Source organism: Synchiropus splendidus, chromosome 17 (genome assembly GCF_027744825.2).
Source record: "Synchiropus splendidus isolate RoL2022-P1 chromosome 17, RoL_Sspl_1.0, whole genome shotgun sequence".
NCBI classification, from domain to species: Eukaryota; Metazoa; Chordata; class Actinopteri; order Syngnathiformes; family Callionymidae; genus Synchiropus; species Synchiropus splendidus.
The window spans coordinates 14,538,632-14,562,891 of NC_071350.1; the positions used below are offsets into that span (position 1 = coordinate 14,538,632).

General features: G+C 43.8%; 3 protein-coding genes across 3 annotated transcripts; all 3 read right to left on the minus strand.

Moving 5' to 3' along the window:
* Positions 1–261: 261 nt before the first annotated feature.
* On the minus strand, positions 262–2,748 carry rps14 (ribosomal protein S14). Its single transcript, XM_053846940.1, has 5 exons — positions 2,680–2,748; positions 1,771–1,922; positions 1,050–1,211; positions 612–688; positions 262–371 (listed from the first exon to the last, which is right to left on the minus strand). The coding sequence occupies exons 2-5, from the start codon at positions 1,917–1,919 to the stop codon at positions 304–306; spliced, it is 456 nt and encodes a 151-aa protein (XP_053702915.1). The 5' UTR covers positions 1,920–1,922; positions 2,680–2,748; the 3' UTR covers positions 262–303.
* A 505-nt stretch (positions 2,749–3,253) lies between these two features.
* camk2a (calcium/calmodulin-dependent protein kinase II alpha) lies at positions 3,254–20,899 on the minus strand. The gene is made up of 18 exons (XM_053846637.1): positions 20,560–20,899; positions 18,953–19,047; positions 16,832–16,891; positions 13,817–13,871; positions 12,755–12,820; positions 11,986–12,058; positions 11,807–11,909; positions 11,441–11,524; positions 11,269–11,363; positions 11,068–11,190; positions 10,464–10,547; positions 10,191–10,233; positions 7,483–7,523; positions 7,254–7,302; positions 7,090–7,165; positions 6,487–6,581; positions 6,191–6,419; positions 3,254–6,035 (listed from the first exon to the last, which is right to left on the minus strand). The coding sequence occupies exons 1-18, from the start codon at positions 20,619–20,621 to the stop codon at positions 6,032–6,034; spliced, it is 1,437 nt and encodes a 478-aa protein (XP_053702612.1). The 5' UTR covers positions 20,622–20,899; the 3' UTR covers positions 3,254–6,031.
* Positions 20,900–21,781: 882 nt separating this feature from the next.
* On the minus strand, positions 21,782–24,107 carry sra1 (steroid receptor RNA activator 1). Its single transcript, XM_053847626.1, has 6 exons — positions 23,718–24,107; positions 23,125–23,229; positions 22,956–23,039; positions 22,691–22,842; positions 22,511–22,619; positions 21,782–22,423 (listed from the first exon to the last, which is right to left on the minus strand). Exons 1-6 carry the CDS (start codon positions 23,740–23,742, stop codon positions 22,218–22,220), a joined length of 681 nt encoding a protein of 226 aa, XP_053703601.1. The 5' UTR covers positions 23,743–24,107; the 3' UTR covers positions 21,782–22,217.
* Between the last annotated feature and the right edge of the window lie 153 nt (positions 24,108–24,260).

The following is a 24,260-nucleotide window of genomic DNA, read 5'->3' on the forward strand; positions in this document are numbered from 1 at the left end:
GTGTCTATGTTCAGCAAATTGGATGGAACCGAGTTGAGTTCTCCCTCAAGTCAGTGCATAACCGTATGAGGATCACTGGCTCTTTAACGTGCTCAGAGACAAGTCCGTTTCCCTCCAGGAACACATTACAGGGAGCAACTAAACGGCGCCCTCTGGTGGAAAGAAATGCGAACTGCATTTATTCGCCCAATGTGACTGCTACAAGACGACGCCCATATTTAAGTCTATACAAGTCGAATGTTCAAGAAAGCCAAGGCAAAATGACAACTTAACGTTTTTATTGTGAGAAAACCTTGCTGCAGTTTACAGACGGCGACCGCGACGACCACCCTTCCTCCTGGTCGAATCTGATGGGATCGGAGTCACGTCCTCTGTAACAGCAAGTGAATGGACCATTGTGAGCTATGTTAGTCAGGATCAAATCCACACAGGCTCTACACTTCAGAGCGAATAGCGTTGGGATTTAAGCTCTATACCGAGATACTCTGAAGCACAAATATACATTAATACCGAGCTCCCCATTAGGGAAAAATATCAGTTTTCCTCTCCCCCCCAACGGCTGTAGTTCAACTTTGATAGGTGAACACAAGACAACACTAAGATCGACTCACCGATGCGTCCGATCTTCATGCCGGAGCGAGCCAGAGCTCTGAGAGCAGACTGAGCTCCTGGACCAGGAGTCTTTGTCCTGAAACATAATCATAATCATTTTAGCTCCAGGGGAACAGTCACAGGCAGAAAAGCAATTTCCTGACGTTTGTGTCAAACACATTCAACTGACCAAAATACATTTAACTCATACCAACTAGTTTCCAGACTCAAAATTAGCACAGTTAAGCTCTGAGACTTGAGGGGCAATGCAACATCTATGTTTCCATTACCAGACATGTTTTAAAGTCAAAGCACAAAGACATACAACTTCCAATACAAACTTTGAATTAAGCTAGTGCACATTTACTTCCTCGCAGAGGAAATAAAAAGGTCACTTTTTCACTCCTGAAATCTGTGCGACCAGCCACTGTAGTCATCATGCATCTGTGACATCGTACCTGTTTCCTCCGGTGGCTCTCAGTTTGATGTGCAGCGCTGTGATCCCCAGCTCTTTGCAGCGCTGGGCAACGTCCTGAGCTGCCAACATGGCGGCGTACGGAGAAGACTCGTCTCTGTCAGCCTTCACCTTCATTCCACCGGTCACACGGCAGATTGTCTCCCTGGAAACGGACACATTCAAGATTACAACAGAAGCAGCCATTTATTTTCAACTGAACATATCAGGAACATGCAAGTTAAAAACTGATGACTAGAGTCAATAGAAGCTCTGCCCAAGAACAATTGACAGGAAAGCATTAAACTTATTAATCCACTCGATTAAAATCGAGCCACATTAGTCCAAAATTCTGCTTCGTACTCAAGTATCTTTAAGTAGGTGGTAAAACCAATATTTTAGGATCTGCTGTGGGGGGGGGACAGGGGACAGTATTCAGAATTCTTCCACATATTTCAAACATTTCTCAGTTCATTGCCATAGTGTAAACAACACTACCGTGGCACTAAGGGTTCCTGCCCTTCATTCATTCACTTGATATCTTTTCCAGCAGATTTAGTTTCATTGTTCCACATGTAACAGCTCCAGTTTTTCATATTCAATGGGACGACAGCAACTGCAGCAATGATAAGCGTCAACAGTGACAACTGTGGTGCAGAATTCACCTTCTTTTAAACCATAGCGACAGGTCCAGTAAAGAGCAGCCGTCCATGTATGACACTTACTTTCCGGACAGATCGGTGACATGGACAAAGGTGTCGTTGAAAGAGGCGAAGATGTGGCACACGCCAAAGACGTTCTCTCCATCGGCCACCTGAGGACCCAAACTGATGACCTGCTCCTCCTTCTTTTCCTTCCCTTTACGAGGAGCCATCGTCTGAAAATGGAGAAGAGATCAGAACAATATTCCGACGGCATCATATGCATAAACATCAATAAACTTTTTTTCAACTGACTATCAACGACATCACTCAGAGATGCAGAGACGAGTGTCGTCCTTACTAGGAACATCCAGAAGGCACAGCAATGTAAGAAACGTCTGGCTGGACGAAGGCAACGCCATTACATTGAATCGCATAGTGACATCTATCACACAAAACACCAACGACTCTGCACGCTGTTCGAGCAGCACCTTGAGTTGCCGGTCACATGGTGTCAAAGCCATTTGCTTTTAACGGTTTATCCGCATTTTAAGTGCGTTAGACATCCCCAAATCAACCTGGCCGCAATATTGACATCAATATAATCAGACGTTGAAGATAAACTGAGCTTCTGTCCATCGCAAACGAAAACTAGCATGTTAGCTAATGACGTTCCAAAACGGCCACAGACCACTCCACGGTAATCGATTAACTAATACACAGTATTGGACACCGGTCCACATCAGTTCATCACAATAAACGCGACTTCATCACCGAAAATGCCCAGTTATACTTCTGGTCAGAAAGTAAAATGGCGACGTGCAGCTGCAATTTTGTAAACCCACAAAATCAGACTAATATTTCGATATAACAAACAAATATTCCGTTCGAGTGACAAACAAAGCTCACCTATCTGACCAGATGTGTCAATAGTGTCAGTAATAACACCTTTATCAAGGATTAATGTGGATACAATCTGGGGGAAACGCTTACCTCTGTGTGTCTTTTAGCAAGCAGAAACTAGAAAGGAAAGAATTTCCGCTTCCGGGGCCAAAGTTGAGGCATTCCTGCGCGGGAAAGTGCAGGTGCTGCCACCTTGTGGTCAAGATTGAATATTATCCTTGTCATAGTTTATTATTATAAAGAAGTAAGTTTGAAATACTGTGAATTTAATTTGAAATCTTCTTCTCTTTATATATATATATATATATATATATATATATATATATATATATATATATATATATATATATATATATATATATGGCCTTGTGTGTGTGTGTGTGAGCTCTTGGATGTACAGTGTGTAAAGAAAATATCTATCTCCTTTACTTCATGTTAACTTTAAAATTGTCATGTATTGACAATCCACCTTGGATTACATTGGAAATAATATATATATATATATATATATATATATATATATATATATATATATATATATATATATATATATATAAAGAGAGAGAGAGAGAGAGAGAGAGAGAGAGAGAGAGAGAGAGAGAGAGAGAGAACCAGTTTTTGATAGCGATTCGCACATCTCAAAGTGCAAATGAACACAGCTTCATCGTTTGACCACCTCAGTTTATTTACAGAATCACTTGAAACATGGTGCAGGAGAATAGTGAATCAAAATAAAAAGTAATACTCAGTCCCTCTCTCACACACACACAAACACACAGTTACACACAAGCATGCAGCAGATAATACACAACAATATTCATCATAATAGAAGAGCGGCAGCAGATTATTGATCATTGATCTGGCAGTGTGTGAACATGGCGCTGGGGAAACAACGAACACTTTGTGCTCTGAGCTAAATTTGAAATATCAAAATGTGACTTTCAAGTAAATCATCTTGTGAATAATATCAGAATATTATTCCTCTATATATTTGCATCACCACAAGAGGGTAAATAGTAGGAATAAATGGGTGCCACATCAAGACTGCTAGCGTGTTTTCTTCTCTCAATCGAGCCAGCAGGTTGCTATGGATGAGTAAAGATGAAGTTAGCATGCTGCATGTCACAATTATTGCTAACACTTCTAACCTGACTGGTCCTCAGACAGAGCTGAGGTGTTTCCTGTCGCTCTGTTTCAGGAAGATTTTCTTTGTAAATGAACGAGAGTCATCTCTTGAGGAAACCCTCTTTAAGAAACCAGTACTTCTAGAAAACGACATCAGTAGTATTTCCTGTAGTTCGTAAGTGTGTGAAAAGAAAACTGACAGTTTACTATTGAAGAAACATTCATCTGACCCTGACCTGATATCAAACCCTGTCTGAATAAACATTTTACAGCCTGTATTTTCAACAAATGCAGTCAGGAGTGGGATGTGTTTTGTTTTGAGATCCCAGAGGAATCGTTTCACTATAAGATGCTTTGAGGTTTTTGGGTAAGGTCTGTCACAGGGGTTGTGACGTGAAAAATACCAAGTCACATCCTCATTCGAGTCAGAAATCTCAGCACATAAAATAGCTGTCTGGTTATTGCTGTAGTTTTGTTCATGTGCATAACTTTATGGAAGTTGGAGAAAGCTATCGGATCGTTTAATAAACAGGCAAGTTGTTCCTTCGCTAAAGAAATCCTGTTTTGATTTTAAGTCATGAGTTACAGTGGAAAAAATAGGGGGAAAGATAATGTTTTTGGAAGTGTGATTTATAATCCCCAACTTAAGTTGGTGAGACTTCATAGTAAACACGAGAGACAAGATAACAATAATAAGATACAACCCCAGGGGGCGCTATTTTGTCAAGTAAATTGAAAACATTCATCAGGTTCTCCTCAATATTGAATCAAACTAACGAATACGGCATAATTAAGCGAATAACGCACAATGCGTTTTTCTACAAGCGATGCTAGCACTGGAAGTCTTATCGGAACATTCAGAAGCTTGTGAATATACAATTGCTTTCATAACGTCAAAGTAAGAATGTCATTTTACAAAGTTGTACATTCCCTCGACAGTAAAAAGCTGCTTGAAGCCTTCAAGACCAAACACGAGTCAAAAGTTGCGGTATATTAAAGTCATAGCGCTCGGGAAACTCGCGGCTAGCAGCAGCCTTCCCTCTGAAGTGAGGAGGGCTCGCGAAGCTAAGTGCAAGTGGAGTCTCGGGAAGAGCGAGACTCTTTAATGCGGCGAACGTTTAACACGAAACACAAATTCAAGTCTGGCATGCAGTAAATCACTTGTCCGTACAGAATAACACCGTCACTGAGGAGGAAGGAACACAAACAACTACTTTTTTAAACAGCGTTTTTCCCACCAAACCTCAGACTTCCTGATTCACAGCACGCTGATAAACCCAGGAAACGTGAGCGGGCGGGACGTTGGTTAACTTCAAGATGCACTTAAATAACTGATCGTTAAGGCTCCAAAAACAAGCAAGTAAATGACCACACCCCTTCAGACCACGCCCCATTACGAGAACCATTAGCACTTGTAAGAACCCCACCCTGTTCTATTTAAGACCGTTGAAGCATCTTCTTGTGAGGAGCCCTGACTAGGTGTGAGCGGTGGGTTGGGTGGTCCAAGTGGAGGTGTGGCGGTTTCATGGAAGATCGAACATCACAGTCCAGAGGAAGTTCCTGGAACTCTCTGACTCTGAAGGTAGTCGCGGGAAGAAATAAACATTCAAGGTTCTGAAGAATGGAAAAACTCCTTTTAGCTCCTGAGGTGTGATGGAGACAATTTTGCGTGAACTTCACATCTAAATGGTTTTATTGCGGTGATGCTGCGTTAGGAACTAAATAGGATTGTGGTTATTTAGTTACCATGGCAACTCATTGTGCACTTAATTCTTGTCTCTGGGTTGAATGAAAGAGATCAGATCGAGTTTTAAGTTTCTGAATGAAAACATGACCAAATCTGAGTTTCTGAATCCACCACAGCGCTGCCCCCTACAGTGGGCTGCCACTAAATGTTCACTGAACTTGTGCTTGACATTTGACAGAGAAAAATACAAGAAATGGTGGGAACTTGAAATCAAGCGCTGACTAGCCACAGGGGGGCGCTGTGATGAGATCAGCTGTGGAAGGAAAAAAAACAGATTTGAGATTTCTCAATAAAAAGAGCTTGTGCAGTTGTGCTCCATCTCATTGGTGAACCAGGTGGGGGCGGGGCTAAAGTCTGAAGGTGCAGAAAGGAAGAAGCGTGTCGCTGGGGTGAAGTGTGTTGCAGTTCGTCGGGGGAGGGCTGTCGGGCTCCGCCTTCGTCATCGACTCCCATTGCCTGTCTCAAACTCAAAGGATTCCCGTATAGGTGGTGTCAGACGCTTGACCTGCTGTCAATCAATCAGTTGTCAAGGCGGCGGTGAGCCCAACAAAGGAGTGACCCCAATAGAAGTTAGCTGCAGGAAAGAGGGAGAGAGGGGGTGTTAGCCGCCATCAACACAGGAATACAGCATTCTTCTCTGTCTCCATGGCACATACGCTTTCCCCTTTTGAAGATGTGCATTAATAGCACCAGTTATCGTAACTACAGGGGTGTATATCGTTGTCGTACTTGCTAAGCGTAGATGGTGATCCAGAACGATGGAAATGCACAATCTGCCACTTCCCGTCCCTGCGGTGCCACACCCTCGTCTCTTCCGATTGGACGGTGCGTGGCGTCCCGTTGGAGTCGATGTACTGCGTCACTCTGATGTACGCGATGCACGCCGCCTCCTCTCCCACCAGGTGGATGTGAGGGTTCAAGATGGTGGTGTGGACGGGCTTGCTGTTCTTGGACCACACTGAGGAGGGGACAGAGACGGTTAGCGACGACAGGAGCGAGACACGCGAGACACACTTTCAACTCACAGTTCTCAAAGTAGAAGCGGTGGAAGTCCAAGCCTTCAACTAGGTTTCCCAAAGCTTCAGGCTCGAAAGCGGTCACTGCCGGGTCACACATCTTGCTGAAATACAGACACAGCATTCGGCGTGAGTTGCACTGTGAGTTCAGGCTTCACAGAACAAATTATCGTTCATGATAATCGAAACTGGCAAATGCCCATCAATGGTTTCCTCTAACATTCTTGGTCCAACACTGTTCCTCCACTCCACTTGTCCAAACCACCAAGCCTCCCTAACTTCTCAACATGAGCTTGACCACAGAATCTTCTTGACTTCCTGAGCCTCTAGACCGTACATCATGGAACTTTTGTCTCCACCCTGCCTGCACTCTCTTCTTCACATCCCGTCATCTTGGTCTATCACTCTGGCTAATTCACCCCAAATTATTCAACCACTTTCAACACCTCTACTTCATAATCTTCACTCTTTTTCTATCTCTACAATTCAATATCAATATGATATTCAATATTCAAAATATTTTTAGGTTTTGCTGAGAGAGATAAACCATAACCTTCATGGAATCTGTGTCAGACACATTCACTGAATTAAAAGGAACAGTGTGTGACATACGTGTAGCTCTCAAAGTCTCCATTGCTGATGGCCTCGATGAGCATCTCTGTCACTTTGATGATGTCCTGCTTCCTCACTTTTGACCAGACAGAAGAACATCAGGCATCTAACTTCAGACTTTTGTTTGCCTTTTAAAGCACATGGCTGACTGTTCCACTGTTTACCTCTGGTGTCTTCATCCTCGATAGTTGTGTTTGTGCTCTCAGAAGATTCCTGAAATGAAGACAATCTGTGAGTTTGTACACGAAGATATTGTTATATTTCTGTATTTAAAGTGAAAAATGGCTGAATGCCAGGTATTTTTAAGGCAAGACATAGCAGCTAAATCTTGCTTGAGCTACTACCAAACAATAAGCAGAAGCACACATTAAAAATGATCAGAGAAATAATCACCTTGACTCCGTCGGCTTTCTTGTTGCTGCCGCTCTTTCCTCCTGATCGAGGAGCAACAACGAAAAGAGCAAGTAAGAGCAGAGTAAGAAAGAAAGGAACAAACGCCAAGAAGAGCAGTGACGGCATCGTGCTGACAACCCAAACTCAAGCCCTCTCTAAACAGAGTCCTGCAGCTCCGGCCCTGGTGTAAACAGACCCAGGACTGTTGGTCCAGGCTCCTCAGAGCGACTCCAGGCCAAATTTAGGATCCACTCCAGATAGTTCGGGAGACGGAACATTCCGCCGGAGCGTCAACAGGAGGAGCGTGCGGGTCTCCAGGGGTCCCAGCTAATGTCTTCAACTACAACACTGTGTCTCCACGTCTGAGCTTCATCAGCTCTGCTAGTGAGAACCACTGACAGCTGGACCTCCCTAAATATAGAACATGAACCTGGTCGGGAATCCTGAAGAGTTCCAGAACCAAATTTACGTCACCTCATCGGAAATGGAGATGAAAACTTATATACGCATTGTCTGAGCATCACAGAGGTTTCCAGGCTGCACATTTTCACATTGTTATATTTAACAAAACTTTATTATGCCCTTATTTAAGTAAAGGCTTCTGTCTTTTTTGGAAGCAAGATTGGGGGGTGTCACTCTAGTCCAGACTGTGGGCAAAGGTCAGGGTGTGTCTTGTTGTCGCATAACAACTGGAAACACTTTCAGATCCTAGTGTTCATTGCTATCAATAGATCTGCTGTGTGAGTGCGTGGGCTTGTTTATCCTACTTTGTGGGGAGCATTTCTTGATAAAACACTATCCTTGTGAGGACCACTTGACTTTATGGGGACATTTGGCTGGACCCCACAAGGTTATGCCTCAATTAGAGGATGGATACTTCAAAATTACAGGGACATTATGATTGGATTTAAGTTGGATTGTGGGGGGAGCGATGCCAGGGGAGGCGTGTGCAACCTCGGGGAACACACTTTTTTGCTGTACCAGAAAAAAATGTAATTGCACATCCTCTCGTGATTTTTCTTCTTTCATTTCAGGCAAATTGATGCACTTTAAGTCTTTACTGTTTCAGACAGAAACAAGAAACAATGTTCATAAAGTTATTCTTTATTGTAAGTTGAGCTATTTAGTTTCTTTTTTCTTTTATTTAATGTAAACAAGGATAGGATGTTATGAAGAGGTGTACTTATAATCATTTTATAGACCAAAAATATTACTTTACAGTGGTGGTGGAAAGTTGGGGGGTGCGAAACATTTACGTTTTCCTGGGGGGGAGCAACAGAAAATAGTTGAGAAGCACTGGTTTCAAGGGAGATGCTGGAGAAAGGGATATGGTGATGAGAAACCTCACAACGACCCCACAAGAATAGAAATACAAGTGTGTGTGTATATGTGTGTCTGACACGTTGCAGCAGCTGCAGTGGCCGACACTCATGACCACACGTTGACACAGCCTCACACACCAACGTGTTAACCTGATAATTATGTGGAAGCCTGCAGCTGATTGGTCAGCTCCTGAGGAAGTCTGCTCATGTGAACTTCTGCACTCATCACTATTTTGGAGGTCAGAGGTAAGAGTGGGCTGCTGCTGCTGCTGCTGGAATCCCGCAGGCGTCACTTGATGTGGAAATAGCCAATAGGAAAGGAAGCCGATGAGCTGTTTTAGCCAATCATTTATATTGGAAACAAAAATGCTGATTCAGCAGAAATGATAAAATCCATGCTTGAAAAAAATAGAGCAAAAGAAGTCGCTAAAATTGTTTGTTATCGGACCAAATATTTCAGATTTAAGCTCCATTGATAAAACCGGGGGAAAGCCTGAAAGGTCAGGAGAGGACACTGTAAATGACCTTGACTCTTCTATTTTCATAGAAATTGTCCATGAACTTTAACTAATACGATTACTCATCAGTGTGTTGTAGGATAGCATTTAGCTAGCGTCATATCAAAGTGTGTTGCATAAAAACACAATTTAATAACATTAAATTCATTTGCAAAACCCTTTATTTTTCATTTGATGAAATGAAACAGATCATCCGCTGAATTTTAGCTCACTGTAACGTCTGTAAAATGGAGACTTTTGTGTAGAAAGTGTGTCAGCAGGAAAGTGGGGTAAAAATGTACATGCAGCAAACAGCATGGCGGCATCATGGCTCGGGGCATGAAATCTCACAGTGTGACAATGAGTCCATATTCTATGCCAGAAAAAAGGGGTGCCAATCTTCTGCGGGAAAATATTGAAATACACGACAAAGAAAAGGGGACGAGACGCTACAAAAGGTGTTTGGATTGGTCAACAACACAAGACTCTTGCTGGAAACAGATCAGTCTGAGTCGGTGGCTGACAATTACTATGTAAAAATCTGTTTTCTTCTACAAAAGTGCAACATTTTTAATCAAGTAAAGCCTTTTGTGGTCCTGAGGTTAGTAATGGTGACTGAGTGGTGACTAGGTGATGCTTATCTGTGTTAGCTGACAACAAAAACAGCTTGAAAACACATTTGAAAGGATTTTTGTTAATATTGTTTGGACAAAGACAGGATGAGTCATGGTTCTGAAAACAACACAGATCCTCTCCGTCAATGGGAAGTCTGGGCTGCTGAGTGAAACACAGCTTCCTCCCGAAAACAAAGCAACATTTATTTGAAGCAAGCACTCGTCTGGACTGTTGTGCTGCCTTTCTCTGACTTTAAAGTTCAGGATTTACTCACCAGAGAAATTCCTGGTGGCCAGCATGGTTGTCAAAATGGCTCCCTAGAGGGAGGAAACGCAGGGAGGGAAGAAAGAGTGAAAGAAACCAATAAATTGAGGGAAATTAGAGAGTGCAAAGATGCAGAAGCGTGACAACGAAGGAGAGAAAGTGGTGAATACTAAGAGCAGACGGGAAGTGTCTTGAAATAAACAGAAGAAAAGAAAACACTTGACCAATTAAATGAATAAAAAGACAAAGGAAGGCTGTTTTCTGTGAGTCATCATCCACTGACCTTCAGTTTCCTCCGGGCGTTGAACTTCTTCAAGCACTCCACGGTTTCCTGTCTGTGCATACATGACGCCACGGTGGAGCGATGCTGGAACAAAGCATCATCATCATCATGAATCTTTTAATGAACTACAAACAAGAGAAACACTTCCGACTTCGACCTGATGGACACCATTAGCTTTGTCTAAGCGTTGCTCTCAACAATATCCTCATTGTTTTAATGACTATCCTCAACATCCAAACTTGACTCATACAGCTCTCATCCTCATTGAAAAAAACATCAGCATCATGAGCATAGTCAATAAAATCACCCTCTCTCATATAATTTTCCTCCAAAAGGCCACCATGTACATTGTAGTTTCCACCCTGGTCTCCTTGTCCTCTCTGAATAAAACGTCTTCACTCTCACCATCTTCAATATCATCCATCCGGTCATTACAATCGCCAGGTGCTCTTGAAAGATCTTTCAACCATGTGGTTTTGTAATAAATACCAGTCATAAACCATTGTGTGTCCAGTGTCCCTAAGTTCTGGAACATCTCCACTTGAGCTGAGGTCTCATCCTGAACGCAGACATCATATTCACCATCACTCATGTGGACACTCACAGATATCCAGGGGTGTTTAAGAGCTTCAGCAGCAGTGATGCGTTTAGCAGGGTTGATGGTCAGCATCTTGTTGATGAGATCTTTGGCTTCAGGAGTCACCGTGTCCCACTCAGGTGAAGGGAACTTGGGACATGGGAAAACAAGGCGTGAAGTCAAACCCTGAAATTCCCAATCACCAGGCAAAAACAACACATGGCTTACATCATATGCTCCAGCTTTGATCTGCTGGTAAAGACGATGCTGATCCTCATCCCAAAATGGAGGATAGCCCACCAGTAGGATGTAGAGGATGACACCTGAGGGGAGAGGACGAGGGTCAGGAAGGGGTAAACCCAGCACAGTGGTGTGTTGGATGTGAATCCCAGCATCTCACCACAGGCCCAGAGGTCAACAGCTTTGCCGTAAGGATCCTTCCTCAGTACCTCTGGAGACAGATAACCAGGCGTTCCAGCAAACCCTGTAGTAAACACACACAGTTTACTGCCGCTGCTGCAGTTTCCTGAGGAGCCCAGTGGGGGGCTCGTGGAGCAGGTGATTGATCTCAGGAGGTGACTGACACACTGTGGTGTGTGAAACTGATCAAACTTCGATCAAACACCATGCTGGGAATTCAGACTCCCTCCTGGGTGCCACTGCCGATAGCTAACAGAGACGTTACCGTAGCAACTGGCAGCCATGTGGCGTTAAGTCCTGTATAGTGGCCGCAGATTTGTGAGGTGAAACAGCTGTGGGTTCTTACCGAACCATGCCTGCTGGTCTCCCTCCACCTCGATAGCGAGTCCAAAGTCGGCCAGCTTGACGGCAGCTCCTTTTGACTTGGAGGCCAGCAGCAGGTTCTCGGGCTAGAAAACGCCAACATACCATCAAAGTTTGACCTGTCGTGCTTTGGCCCATACAGTGGGACACGGACAACGTTACCTTGAGGTCGCGGTGGACAACGCCCATCTGGTGACAGTGAAGAACAGCCTCTAAAATCTGCTGGATACAATGACTGTTCGTGGAGAGACAACAGCAGTTAGCGCTTATTTTGGAAAGCATTGTATTCATGCTTCGGCTTGCTACGTCTTTCATCTCAAAATACAGATCTGGTGGGGGCATTTGGTATCTTTCATAACGTGCACTTGCTTGCTCATTACTGATGGTGTTTATTGTGTAAAACGCTGGAGGGGCACGGCCACTGACTTTAGAAACGAACTCTGTGCCAGGGAGCTCAGATAAGATCCTTGAGCTTAGGTGCGTAACTGGACTGGAAGCCTTGCATCTGCCCACATGCAGGCTTTGAGAACTCGGAGCTCTCAAACCCTCCTCCAGGGCAGCTGAACGAGGAGCCAGAGTGGATGCAATACATCCATATCGTCGACATGACAAAAGGGAATCAAACCAGGGCAGACAGCTGAGCGGCCACAATTTGACCCTCAGAAGAAAGAGCGATTTTATCTCCAAGCTCCGGCCACGATAACTCATTTATCAGCTCTCGTTTGGATCGTATGGAAACATATATTAAAACTTTGACAAGGCTCTGCTTTTAAGTTAATCCTTACAAAGCACCCTCGCTCCAACTTGCCTTCATAACATGTCATCATTGTCACACTTACTTGAATCAGTAGCTGTTTCTTAAACTCAGCCCTGCCTTCTCTTAACAACCCTGAATTCTATGGTGGGTTTGGATCTGAGAGCTGTGTCTCACCTTGCATCCGCTTCACTGTAATATTCTCTTGCTACGATGTCCTCAAACAGCTCTCCTCCGGTGACCCTGAAACAAAAACATTTCAATTAAAAACAATGAACAGCAAAAAAAAGTTTTTCACGACGACACCTTAGGAGACAAGATGGGAGGGTAAACACTATGATTGCTGTCAACGACAACCATTGCCCCTTTTCCTGAACAGCAGAACGGCAAATCATAATTCTGGAAATAGCGACCGTCCTTGTCCTGTCACGGGATTAACTGTGCTACTGTGCACCAGCCAAACTAATGGAGTGGAGGTGGAGGCTTGAGAGAAGTGAGTGAAAATGGGAGAAGATGAGGGAGAACTGGTAGAAAAAAATTGGGGGGATTCAAACGTGATGGACCAAGAAGAAGGGAGGTGAAGAAGAGAGTGCAGGATGGGTGGAGACAACCGCGATGTGAAGGTAGTGCTGCGGAATGTGTCCACCAAACCCAAGGCCGAGTCAGGATCATGACCAATGACCAAATAACTACAGTTTCTTTAGCAGTAAGAAATATATATATGTCTTTATTTGACTAATAAACGACTTAACATTGACTCTGTGTGCTCTGGTCTCCGTTCAGTCTTGGGTTAGGTGGTCTGGACTACAACACCGCCTCAGGGCCTAAAGATTTTTGAAGAGGCGCCAAACACAACATCCATTCCATATTGATATTGTGACCCAGGAAGAGGTCAGATTTTGACCTGTTTTCTCACAAGCAAACTTTAGGCCATGAAAGACGGGACCATGCTGTATGTTTAGACCCCTTATATGAATGAGTTTGACACCTCTAGTTTTTCGACTCAGTCGGAGTTGGATCTTAAGTTGGGAGTCCAAGATAGGGAGATGAAAGCGGAGGGAAATATTGGAAGAAGCGGGAGATGAAGCTAGTGAATAGGGTGAATGAGTACATGGATTTGAAAAGGTGGAGGAGTTTCAGTGCTCAGATGGGAACAAACTCTGTCACTGCGTCCTCTAATTTAAAAAAAAACAAAACGACACAACTTGTTGCGACTCCATTGTGGTGCTTCATACTCACAGGTCAAAGATGAGGTAATGATGCGCCTCCTCTGAAATACTGTCGTGTAGTCGGACTGAAAGACAGAAGCATTTGGTTTTTGTGCTGCTGTGAAGTTGCTCATGTCTGTGTTCTACTGATGAAGGCAATTTCACAAGTCGCACCAAAGAATTATGATGCAAGAGGAGATTGAAATCTCCGACATCTGGACTTTCATCCGACTAAAAGTATTTGATGAGCTTGTCTGGAGGCGTCTGCTTCTCCGCAGCCACAACTCTGAAAGTGAAAACTGCATTTATTGTATAATGGGATGTATAACAGAGGAAATGGAAGAAGATGCTGCCCACACACACAAATACACACAATGCTAACACACACTGATCCCACTGCTGTACTGTGTAGGAGTGTTTCGAGAATCCTGATTATTTCTTTCTGAGTGCCTCAACACAGGTGTGTGCGTGCGCGCGCGTGTGTGTAGGAGGACGAGAGAGGGTTTGATGCCTTCACCTAAGGACACTGTTGCTTAGCAACACATACACACGTGCACACAAGCGTGCATGCCCACACACACGGACACACGCGCGCACACACACGCGCACGCACACTCAGTTATGTAACACTCCTCTGTATCTGTAGAGCATCACCTGCCCACACAGAGCTCACATTGGATGCTCAGTTCAGCTGCTGCCTCCTGATTGGTGCCTTTGGTCCATGTGAGGTCACTTATGAACACCTGACTGAGTCCACATCGGTTTGTTTGGGCTTCAGTTTGTTCTCAGGTGGATGTTCTTTCAGAGCCTTCAGTCTGAGGAGGTTTGACTCTCAACAGTTCTGAAGTCGCTGAATCACCGGGGAATTGGACGAAGTTTGAATGTGCACCCGGCTGCAGATCGAGTTTCTCCTTAATGCTTCTCAGAGACCGAATCTAATGATCGCCACCGAGGCGGCCAGCTGCGAGTAGCTCTGGGACATTCTGACAGTTCCTGAATTACTTACAGAGAAGAATTCCAAGTGCAGAGAGGGCGACTGGTGAAATGTTCAAGAGTGGAAAAAGCGAACAACATCAACCATCTGTGCGGCTGGAGCTAACCAAACACTAGCGTCTGCTTCCACAGAGCAACATTGTCCTTTTGCATAATTTTGATCTGAAATCAGATGATTTTACTCCAGGTACAACTCAAGTTTCATACCCACTCTGCTTGATATTCAGTTCCTCCAACAAACCCACTCCGGCTCGCCGATTTCCACATTAATAATAAATGCAGACATGCGTTTGTTTTCCTGTCAAAAAGACTTTTGGCGCATCACAACAACCGATCAATGAAGTACCTACTGACAGAAGTGCTCCGTAATACAACACAACATATTGTTGAAAAACAACCCTGGTCTCCGTGGTGGTAATATCTGCAGATGAATTAGTGATTATGCCCTTGTTGCTGTTAGTAACGCCAACAGCTCCATAATTCATCGTCATCCATTTTTAATCAAAATCTGATCCAGATAAAATGAAAACCAGTCTGGATGCAGTAGACACAAATCTACACCATAAACTAATTTGGATCTGTATATCTGGTAGCGCAGACTAGAATCACACTCACAAATCGGAAGATTCTCAGTAGGTTTTCTAATGCAACTCACAGTCGTGATTTTGTACAACACTTTGTAATCCAACACAATGCTATTGTAGAAAATAGCGCATTGCTGTAGCATACAATCAAGAGCCGAGCCGACTCGCCTCACAATAGGTGAGCTAAGCGTCTGAATTCAGCAGTGTCGCTGTAAGCTGCCAGAAAAAAACTGTATAAATGGGTGACCTCGTCCAAGTTGTTGCAGAAGAGGGGCAACTTCCGAATACAGTCTGACATGAAGAGGATGCCAAGAACGTCCTGTAATTCATCATCAGCTGGAAACTCTAGCGCCACCACATTGTAATGTGGTGCCACTTCATTGTCTCACCGATGCTATTTTGCCAAACATGGGTGGGGGGTTAGTAAATAACACAATGCAGCCTCAGTAGAGTGCTGGCTGGAACATCAGAAATCTTGAATGGTGAGATTTCATACTACGATGGTAAATTAAATACATAAAGTTATGCATAAAGATACATAAAGTCTTGTTCATGAGGTGTTGACCAATGAAATGCTTGATGATTGAAATCTCAACAACAGCACGGTTGCTCTTTATCGGTTTACTATTCCAGCCCCTTCATGCCTCTGCAGTAAGCGCAGCTATATCGTATATAGTGGGTCTAACTCAAGGCCTGGGGGCCAAACACAGCCCACACACTCGGTCCCAGGCCGCAAGATAAATGCGGATAGAATTGAATGCTGATTTTAGGTGCACAAAATGGATCAAAAATGAAGGAAAGCCAGATGAATATTTGTGCATCATGGAGGAAAACTCAAGGGTCTTATGTTATGAAGGAGAGAAAGGTTAACTATAGTCAATGCTATGACCCTCAGTTTAGTCTCATAGTTCCTGAAGTGCCTGTGAGCTTAAAGTTCAGGCCCATTATGTGACCAAGACAAAGGAGTTTTTCTTGGCAGTTTTAATCTCCAGCTCCAGTCACAAGTTCGTAGGATTGAAGAAATGGTATTACAACTTTGACTTTCGTTGGAATACAATTTTCCAGAGAGCAGATGTACTTGAACTCAAGTAAGAATGTTGTCAACGCAGTCCTCTACTGATTCACACAAGCCTCACTCGAGCGTGCAGGGCTATTCACTAGTGCATATTGTAGCCCTCGAAACACACACGAAAGTAGCTTCTCATTCTAGAACAGTAAAACGCATTAAGTAGTATCGCTAACACAACACCACACACTCTCCAGCTCTACATTGAAGTGTTGCAATACAATCCTTTCAAACCCATTGAGCACTATAGGACACGAGTAGTGCTTGAGAAGCGTTCGACAACATTCATGCGCACTGCAGCTCACATTATATAAGTTGTGTAAAGATGCTTAAGCACACATGAGCAGTCTGGTGTTTAATACAAGAAATAGGTGTAGTTTATGCTTGAAATACTTCGACTCACCTATATTTGGGTGTTTGAGTAGACGACAGATTCGAGCTTCGCGGTCCAACTTCTGGTGATCTGCATACAACAGACAGCAGATTAAGAGGGAAACTATGCTCGAGTTAACCACATCTGATGAAGTATAAATGAGTCTGTGGTGTAGCATGAAAGATTCCGACGCTGAAATCAAAGCGGCAGTTCTGGACCCTGCAGGGGTGGAATTGAGCCGAGCTGCAGGCGACTGATCCAGTCAGTGAAGGGAACAGAAGGACAATAAGTGTCCAAGAGCAAGTTTGCCAAGTGAAGAGTCTGACACACCATGGAACTTCACGCAGAGAAAAGAACATTTAAAAAAAAAAAGAAATCAGCAATCAGAGCCTGATGACAATCAGGTTTAAGGTCAAGAAATTAGAATATTACAAATCATTTGTGTTTGAATGTCACAGCTAATCTGAGAGAAAGTTGGGCCTCAACACACCCTCATCGGAATGTGGTGTTCCGCTGGTGTGATGAGGGTTTTGAATATTTATAGATTTTATTAAAGTGTTCATTCCAAGGCGATGATGAGCGTTTTTATATGTCTGGAACAACTTGACTTACGAGACGTGTTTTATGAGGCGTCGCTAACAGCACATCCATGTTGGCAACTAAACAATTCCGCTCGTTTTCACTGCTTGCATGAAACAGAGAAACTGAATCATCAGCTGATTGTGGGTAACATGAAGCTTTGCAGCTCTTCATTTTATTGTGCACACCAGTATGTTGGCACACACACACACACACAGTCTTTATCAACTTTCCAAGGTGTTGCTAGGCAACCGTAGGAAATCTCAAAATCCAGAACTGTGAATGTAAAAAAAAAAAAAAAAAAAAAAAAGCAATCATTGGAGACGATTCTCAGTTTGTGTGTTTCTGAGCAACTGTGTGTCAGAGGTCAAGGTCTGCACTGCGACACACCAAGGTGCCTGTTTGACTGCTGTGGAGTCATCGTGCCTGTTAACTTCATTCTTGCCCTGGGAGGGCGACTTGATGAAATTCTGGGACCGATCACAGTAGGCTTGCTTTGATAGTCTTCTAAAGATGTCAAGGGAGTGCAACCATTTGTGTCGTGTAGTAGAGACAAGGGAGATCAGGTAACTGATCGTCTCATTTTAAAGGAAGCTCAAACAGTGATCAGCTCCGTGGCTCTATCTTGAACTTGTGTTTGTTCTTTCACTTCTTAGTGCACTACAATGTGCAACACACTTAAGAGTTATAAACTTCTATAACGTCCACAAATGTACAGTCAGTGTCAGTGTGTCATAATAGTTTTGTTTGAAAAGCTGAACCCTACTCTCTGCTGGTCGCTGTTCACCTGAGCTCTGGACTCGACCCTGACTAACCCACTAACCAATGGCAGCAGAGCAAGAGTTGTCGCGGGAGGAGTGATTTATACTGTAAACTGTTTGAGATTTATGGACAGTTTTATTAAATATAATAATCCTTTCATCCCCAGATATCGTTTTAAAAGCTTGTGAAGTGGGAAGTGTCCAACTAATGTTGTTAAATTCATTTCTAATCAGGGTTCTTTTGTCTGGTTCAGCAGAGAACGATGTATGATTCATGCTGCCAGCGCAATAACGGTAATGGAGCTCCCACTGATAAGTGATGAGATGTCATGACTGGTTCCATGAGGGGAGCAATGTCACCAGAGCTGGGCTCATTTGCCATCAACAAATTCCAAAGCAGACTCCTGAGACCAAGAGGAACAGGAGTTTTGATGTCATGAAGTGGATTCATGGATCACCTCATCCTCTTCATATCTCAGCAGGGACTTGAATCTTAGAAGCTGCGATCAGAGATTAAAATGACGGTGAGAAATTCACAACTTTGGTTTTGTGAGAAGTAACGTTGGTTCCTCCCACTTCCCTCTGCTCCTTTGGATCATTAAAGAAACTGTTCAGAGGGAATCACAGTCGAGTTGTGGAAGTCAAATTTATCTGGTCCAAAATGTTAAGCCGCTAAAGTCAGAGGAACCGATCCAGCAACACTTAACTGAGAATAGACCTTGGTGCCTGCTCAAACCCTTAATTGTCTAGCACCGAAACAAAAGAAGTTGTTTATGTGAAGAACACAAGACGATTGACGGGTCTGCCTCACCTCTGGCCGACAGCTTCTTAGTGTTGATGATCTTGGCGGCATACTCTTGACCTGACAGGACCTTCACGCAGCGCCGCACCACGGAGAACGCTCCCCTGGAAACACAAACCCCATCACTATTATAAATTTCAGTCCACAATTTTTTTTGTCTCTCTGGGTCGTGGGGGCAGCACAGGTTGGAGGTGCGTTCCATTCCCAGGTGGAGAGGTGTCTTTGGGTCTTGTTCATGAGTGAGGGAAAGATGTGGTGTCTTCAGTCAGGTGTCTGTTGTGGTGAAGAAAGAGCTGAGCCAGAAGACAAAGCTCTGCTTCGTGTGTACGAGTGTCTGCTTAGTCATCCCGGAAAGACTTGGTGTAGGACCTCCTCCAAGAGAAGCCAGTTTTGTGTTCGACAAAATGGATGTCTTTAAAGATAAGGAGGACATCCATGTTGGTTTGCTGGTGCGGCACCCTGGAGTTGGACATGGGTTTGCTGACTTGAGATACTGGTTGCACCACAGCGTTGTGGGATTGGTTTCCTCTATTGGGTTAGCACCAGATGTTTCATCTAACAAACAATGGCATCAAAAATGAAGACACCATCTGGACAGCAGCTCCACTCGACAGAGCACCTTTGATCACACTACCTTTGTAAAGGCAATGAATGAGAGTCTTAAATTGAGAATTAGAATTTCGGTGATTTATGTCTGCAGAATGCCATCTGTTTAACGCCATCTCCTCAAGTTGAAGTTTTGGTCTTCCATTTTGTGACTATCCAAGCAAACGACTGGAACCCCCGCTACGCCGCTTCCTCGCCCGGCACCTCGCAGGATAGATGATCATTTCATGAGGAATCATTTCAGCGAGTATAGAACCCGACTGGCGAGCAATCTGGCGCTGTAGCGAGGCTGTGTCGTGGGAGGGGTCGAGCGGAAGCTTGCGACTGGAACCTTCAGAAGTGAGTCCTCAGATTCAACTTTTTTTCTTTTGAGTCAGAGCTACAGCCTGAAGTTGTGGAACGATTCTGGATTGAAGTTCTGAACCCCAGTTCACCCCTGATTAAGAATCTTGATGAAGATTGCTCCCTTTTAACCGGAATTGAATCAGCAGCTGGATGAATATTGAAGGTGATGTTGCATAATCTACATAAGTCTGGCCGAAACCTCAGACGCCTGGGTGCATTGTGGGTAAACTCAGCTCAGGAGTGAAATCGCAGATCAATATTTCAACTGAACGATTTTTTTAATCATAAGATTATGAGGAATAATTTCTGTTTCTTATGAAAGCTGAATTCCACCACCCACCAGCTTGTTATGTAAGAGACCTGGCAGTGTGTGTGTGTGTGTGTGTGGGTGGGCAGTGAGTGGGATGAGGTCAGAAAGGTGTTACACTTCTATCCATCAAAACCATTACAGTCAGTGCGGAAGACGTGGATTATTTCCACATTTAACTTTCTCATTTTAAACGTCACTATAGAAAGAGCTTGCTTTCTAAAGTGTCACGTCTGGAGGTGAGTTGCCGACAACATTTTGTTTGCTTGAAATAGTTCCTTCATTCATGCACAGATGATTATACATTTGAAGTATCAAAATATTGCACTTGACCAACTTTATCACTTTCGTCACTTACTTGCCGAGCTCCTCATAAAGCTGATACTCTTCGGTGAAGCGGGTGCAGATGACCGTTGCCATGGTGACCCAGAAGGGCGAGGGTCAGAGGGCTCCCTGTCTGTCTTCCTCAGCAAGGGATTATGAGGACCAGGTGTTGTTGCAAGTAGACGGGTGAAGCGGTGAATCAGACGGAGATGGAAGGAGGAGATCGGAGTGGGGAACAAACCGGAGTTGTGAGGAAGAAGTGGGAAGTCGGAGGGAACTCAGCGGACCGGAGGAAGCAGATGTGTGGAGATCATAGAGAAGAAGTGGAAAAGGCGAGCAGAGAGGAGAAGTGAGTCCCCGTCGCTCCGGTCTCAAATGTGGATGCTCAACCTACCCGCCCACTCCCCCGGCAACCAATCGCACGCCAAGACACACACACACGGTCACCATGGTAACTGCATCCCCTCATTGGAGCTGGAAAGTAAAACTGGAAACAGCAGTGACTTATTTGAGGGCAGAAAATGCAATAACGCTGTCAAAATTGCATAAAGCGGCTTCAGCACAATGCAAATGTTCACGCTGGGAGCGCTGTTGTCTGCTCCCGTCGTAAACGAACACATCAGCAGAACAGTTGCCCTCGTGTGGGTGTCGCTCAGCCAACACGGCGCTTCGAGGAAATGAAGATTGAAATCAACAGAATCAGATAATCTATGCATAAAATTTGCGTCTGCAGCCGATTCATATTGGAAGGCAGACTGCCATTGCTGTGATGTCATTCATAAAGATTCACATATTTCATTTTAATTGATTGAGTTGCAGATGTGCAGAAGCCATTTCCTCTGCTTCCCTCTGCTGGTCAGACGTGGCTACTGCGAAGAAGACGAATTTAAGGAAGAATAACGGTTTGCTATGTTGTATATTTTACCGTGAATCCACCCAGAAAACACCAAGGTGGCCTCAAGCTGGAATCAGAATCAACAACCTTTTTGCTATAAGTTTACATATCCAACCACGGTACAACTGTGGGATCCCAGTTATATAAATATTGCACATTATCAGTGTTTTTTAGAGATTCTTAACTATTACTTATGAAAGGTCAAGTCCATCGGAATCACAAAACCACCTCTCTGGGACAGCACCTAGTCTCTGTGTAAACCAGACCCAGAACAAATGTATCTTTACAGATGATTTCAAGCTCATTCCACCGGTGCTGACTCATGATATCATTCATGATGAAATGAGTTTATTTTTTACCCATACTGTACAATCACTTCACATGCTCACTGAGGAGTACAGTTGCCTGAAATTCTCTGCCTTCAGTCTTTGGTACACAAAGTAAAGGACATCATACAGGCATGTCACACAATGAAAAAACCACCAGTCTTTCATTAAATCACAGGGAGGATGAAAACCGACGCCCAGTGATAATGCATATAAAGCCATCTTTAAAAATCGAGAGGTAACCTCAAAAATACAAATAATGATTATGAAACATGAGGTGACATCTAATGAGTCACTTGTGAGACACAGAAATGCTGAGTGAGCAGTGAGGAGCGGAAATGTGTGACTAAGAATGCAGAGCTTTCCAGTCCTTCACACAGGTCCAGCGCAGGAGCCGGATGAAGAGAATGCCACCACCTGGTTTAGATTTTCACGTGATAACTTGTCAAGTTCTAAACAGGAAGTCAGCACTCAGGAGTCAGAGGTTGAGTCCTGGGCCGAGTCTGAAACATCTTCAGCAGCGTCCTTGAGTGAAACCAAGAGTTCGGGGCAAAGTTTCCGTGTCTCAGCGATGAGTCGTTTCACGCCGACCATCCATTGGCTGACCTCAGTCACATGATCGACCATCAGAGAGCGATGAATGTCGTCGGCCTGGTCCCAGTTACAGGCCTGTAACTCTGGAGACAGGAACAAAGGTTTCTCTCAGTCGTGAAGAATTTGATTTTCAAAATCGACACATGACAGGAAAGCAGCAGCTGGTTTACCCAGAGACAGACTCCTCATACGTCTCTTCACAGGGAGACTCAGTCGTCCTGACTGCCAGCTGTCCTGCAGGAGGCGTAGTCTCTTCCCCATGTCGTTGCACACCTGATCCTGGGAGGAGATGAAACAGATCATTGCAGTTGTCGGACCCTGATGAACTGAAGCTGTGAAGTGAAACTCACTGAGACGCTCTGTCTGCAGGCACCCAGCGCACGCTCTAACACCACCATAACACTCTGTACATCAGGCTCACTCTCTGACTGGCTACCGACATCCTCCTTTTGACTCCTGATGGAGGCAGCCGGGGGTGTAAGATGGCAGCTTGGCGGGGGCCCTGCAAGCAATAAAATGACAGGTGGTTAGCATATCTCATTGTCATAGCAACACGGCTACAATAACAGTACCATTTCTTCAGCTGACATTATGGCAAGCATCGCCGGTTTTTACCTGCCGGGGGTGCAGTTTTGATGCCTGGTGGTGGAGCCAGTGGGTTAAACAGGGTCGGCGGGGTCATGGGTGGAGTACCATCACCTGACAGCCACAGAAATTATTCCTCATTTACATGTTTGTTGCTTTATAAAATTGGCTTTACATTTTAATCTCCATATAGTCTCACCAGGTGGGGGTGCTCTCTTATTGAGGAGGTTTTTCTGTCCCCCATGACTCTTCTGGAGACTGTAGGAAAATTGAGGAGGGTCGTTCCATCCTCGCTCCTGGTTTCCTTCATGACAGGGAAGCCACCATTTTTAACCATTTGTCAATGCTATTGGTTTCTTTAGATGTGTAAACTTAAGGCAACGATTTGGTGAACGCAAACACCATTTGTCAAAGAGGGACATCCTCTGAAGCCCACCATAAAATACGTAAAGCAAATAAACCACAGTATCAAGTGGAAACATATACACAATGTTTAAAAAGAGTTATTACAATATTATTCTGAACTGATTTTGGGCTTAGCCACCTCACAATGGTGGGATCTCTTTTGGTGGGATTATCTTTGTTTGTCAATTCGTAATATATATTTCTATTAAAAACAAACAAACAAAAAACTGGTGTACACCTTTTGACAAAGAGCACACAACGTTACACTTCATCAACATAGTGAGCTGTTGACAACACACACGGTTCATTTACATTTCATGCCACTTAATTCAAAAAGATTCAATGATTCAATACCGATCGCTTGCAATAGTGATGTTTGTTTCTCACCTGGTTTGACGTACATGTCCTCCATACTGTACAGGTACACAAACAAAGCTAACTGTCGAGCTAACGGCTAAGATAGTGACGAAGCTACCGGTGCCCGAGAAACCATTCAACTAATAACCTAAGTTTTACCTTCGATCTTTAACAGTCCAAATACTTCAGACATACGACCTAAGCTGCTTAGTAGTTCAAATTGTTGCCAATGTTTATCCTAATCATTTGTCTCTCGCCTAAAAATTAAATCCGGTTAATCTTCAAAACAAGAGTTGGTTATGTTAAATAAATTGTGTATTTTATGAATCTGGCATGAAATTATATGCAACCAATCGCAATTATAAATATATATTATTGTAACATATATAGCAAAACGAACGAGTACTCGCTTCAAGAAGGAAATAAAAAGGATGAGTTCATTATTTTTTAAGTAAAACTTGGTACTTCCTGTTACAGATTTGATGCGTCACGTCATCTCAAAGTATTTCCGGGACACGTGGCTACGCCGACAAAATAGAAAAACAAGGAAAAATTGAATGATTCACACAGCGA

Excerpts from the sequence above, each read along its gene's own strand:
- sra1 (XM_053847626.1), bottom strand. The coding sequence starts at position 23,742 with ATGGAGGACATGTACGTCAAACCAG. Across the intron at positions 23,040-23,124 it reads TAAGAGAGCACCCCCACCTG|GTGATGGTACTCCACCCATG; the intron begins GTGAGACTATAT and ends TGTGGCTGTCAG. Across the intron at positions 22,424-22,510 it reads TATGAGGAGTCTGTCTCTGG|AGTTACAGGCCTGTAACTGG; the intron begins GTAAACCAGCTG and ends TCCTGTCTCCAG.
- rps14 (XM_053846940.1), bottom strand. The coding sequence starts at position 1,919 with ATGGCTCCTCGTAAAGGGAAGGAAAAGAAGGAGGAGCAGGTCATCAGT. Across the intron at positions 1,212-1,770 it reads GTCACCGATCTGTCCGGAAA|GGAGACAATCTGCCGTGTGA; the intron begins GTAAGTGTCATA and ends GTCCGTTTCCAG. Across the intron at positions 372-611 it reads CATGAAGATCGGACGCATCG|AGGACGTGACTCCGATCCCA; the intron begins GTGAGTCGATCT and ends TTGCTGTTACAG.
- camk2a (XM_053846637.1), bottom strand. The coding sequence starts at position 20,621 with ATGGCAACGGTCATCTGCACCCGCTTCACCGAAGAGTATCAGCTTTAT. Across the intron at positions 11,910-11,985 it reads TTGTCCACCGCGACCTCAAG|CCCGAGAACCTGCTGCTGGC; the intron begins GTAACGTTGTCC and ends GGCGTTTTCTAG. Across the intron at positions 7,303-7,482 it reads AGAAAGCCGACGGAGTCAAG|GAATCTTCTGAGAGCACAAA; the intron begins GTGATTATTTCT and ends TCTTCATTTCAG.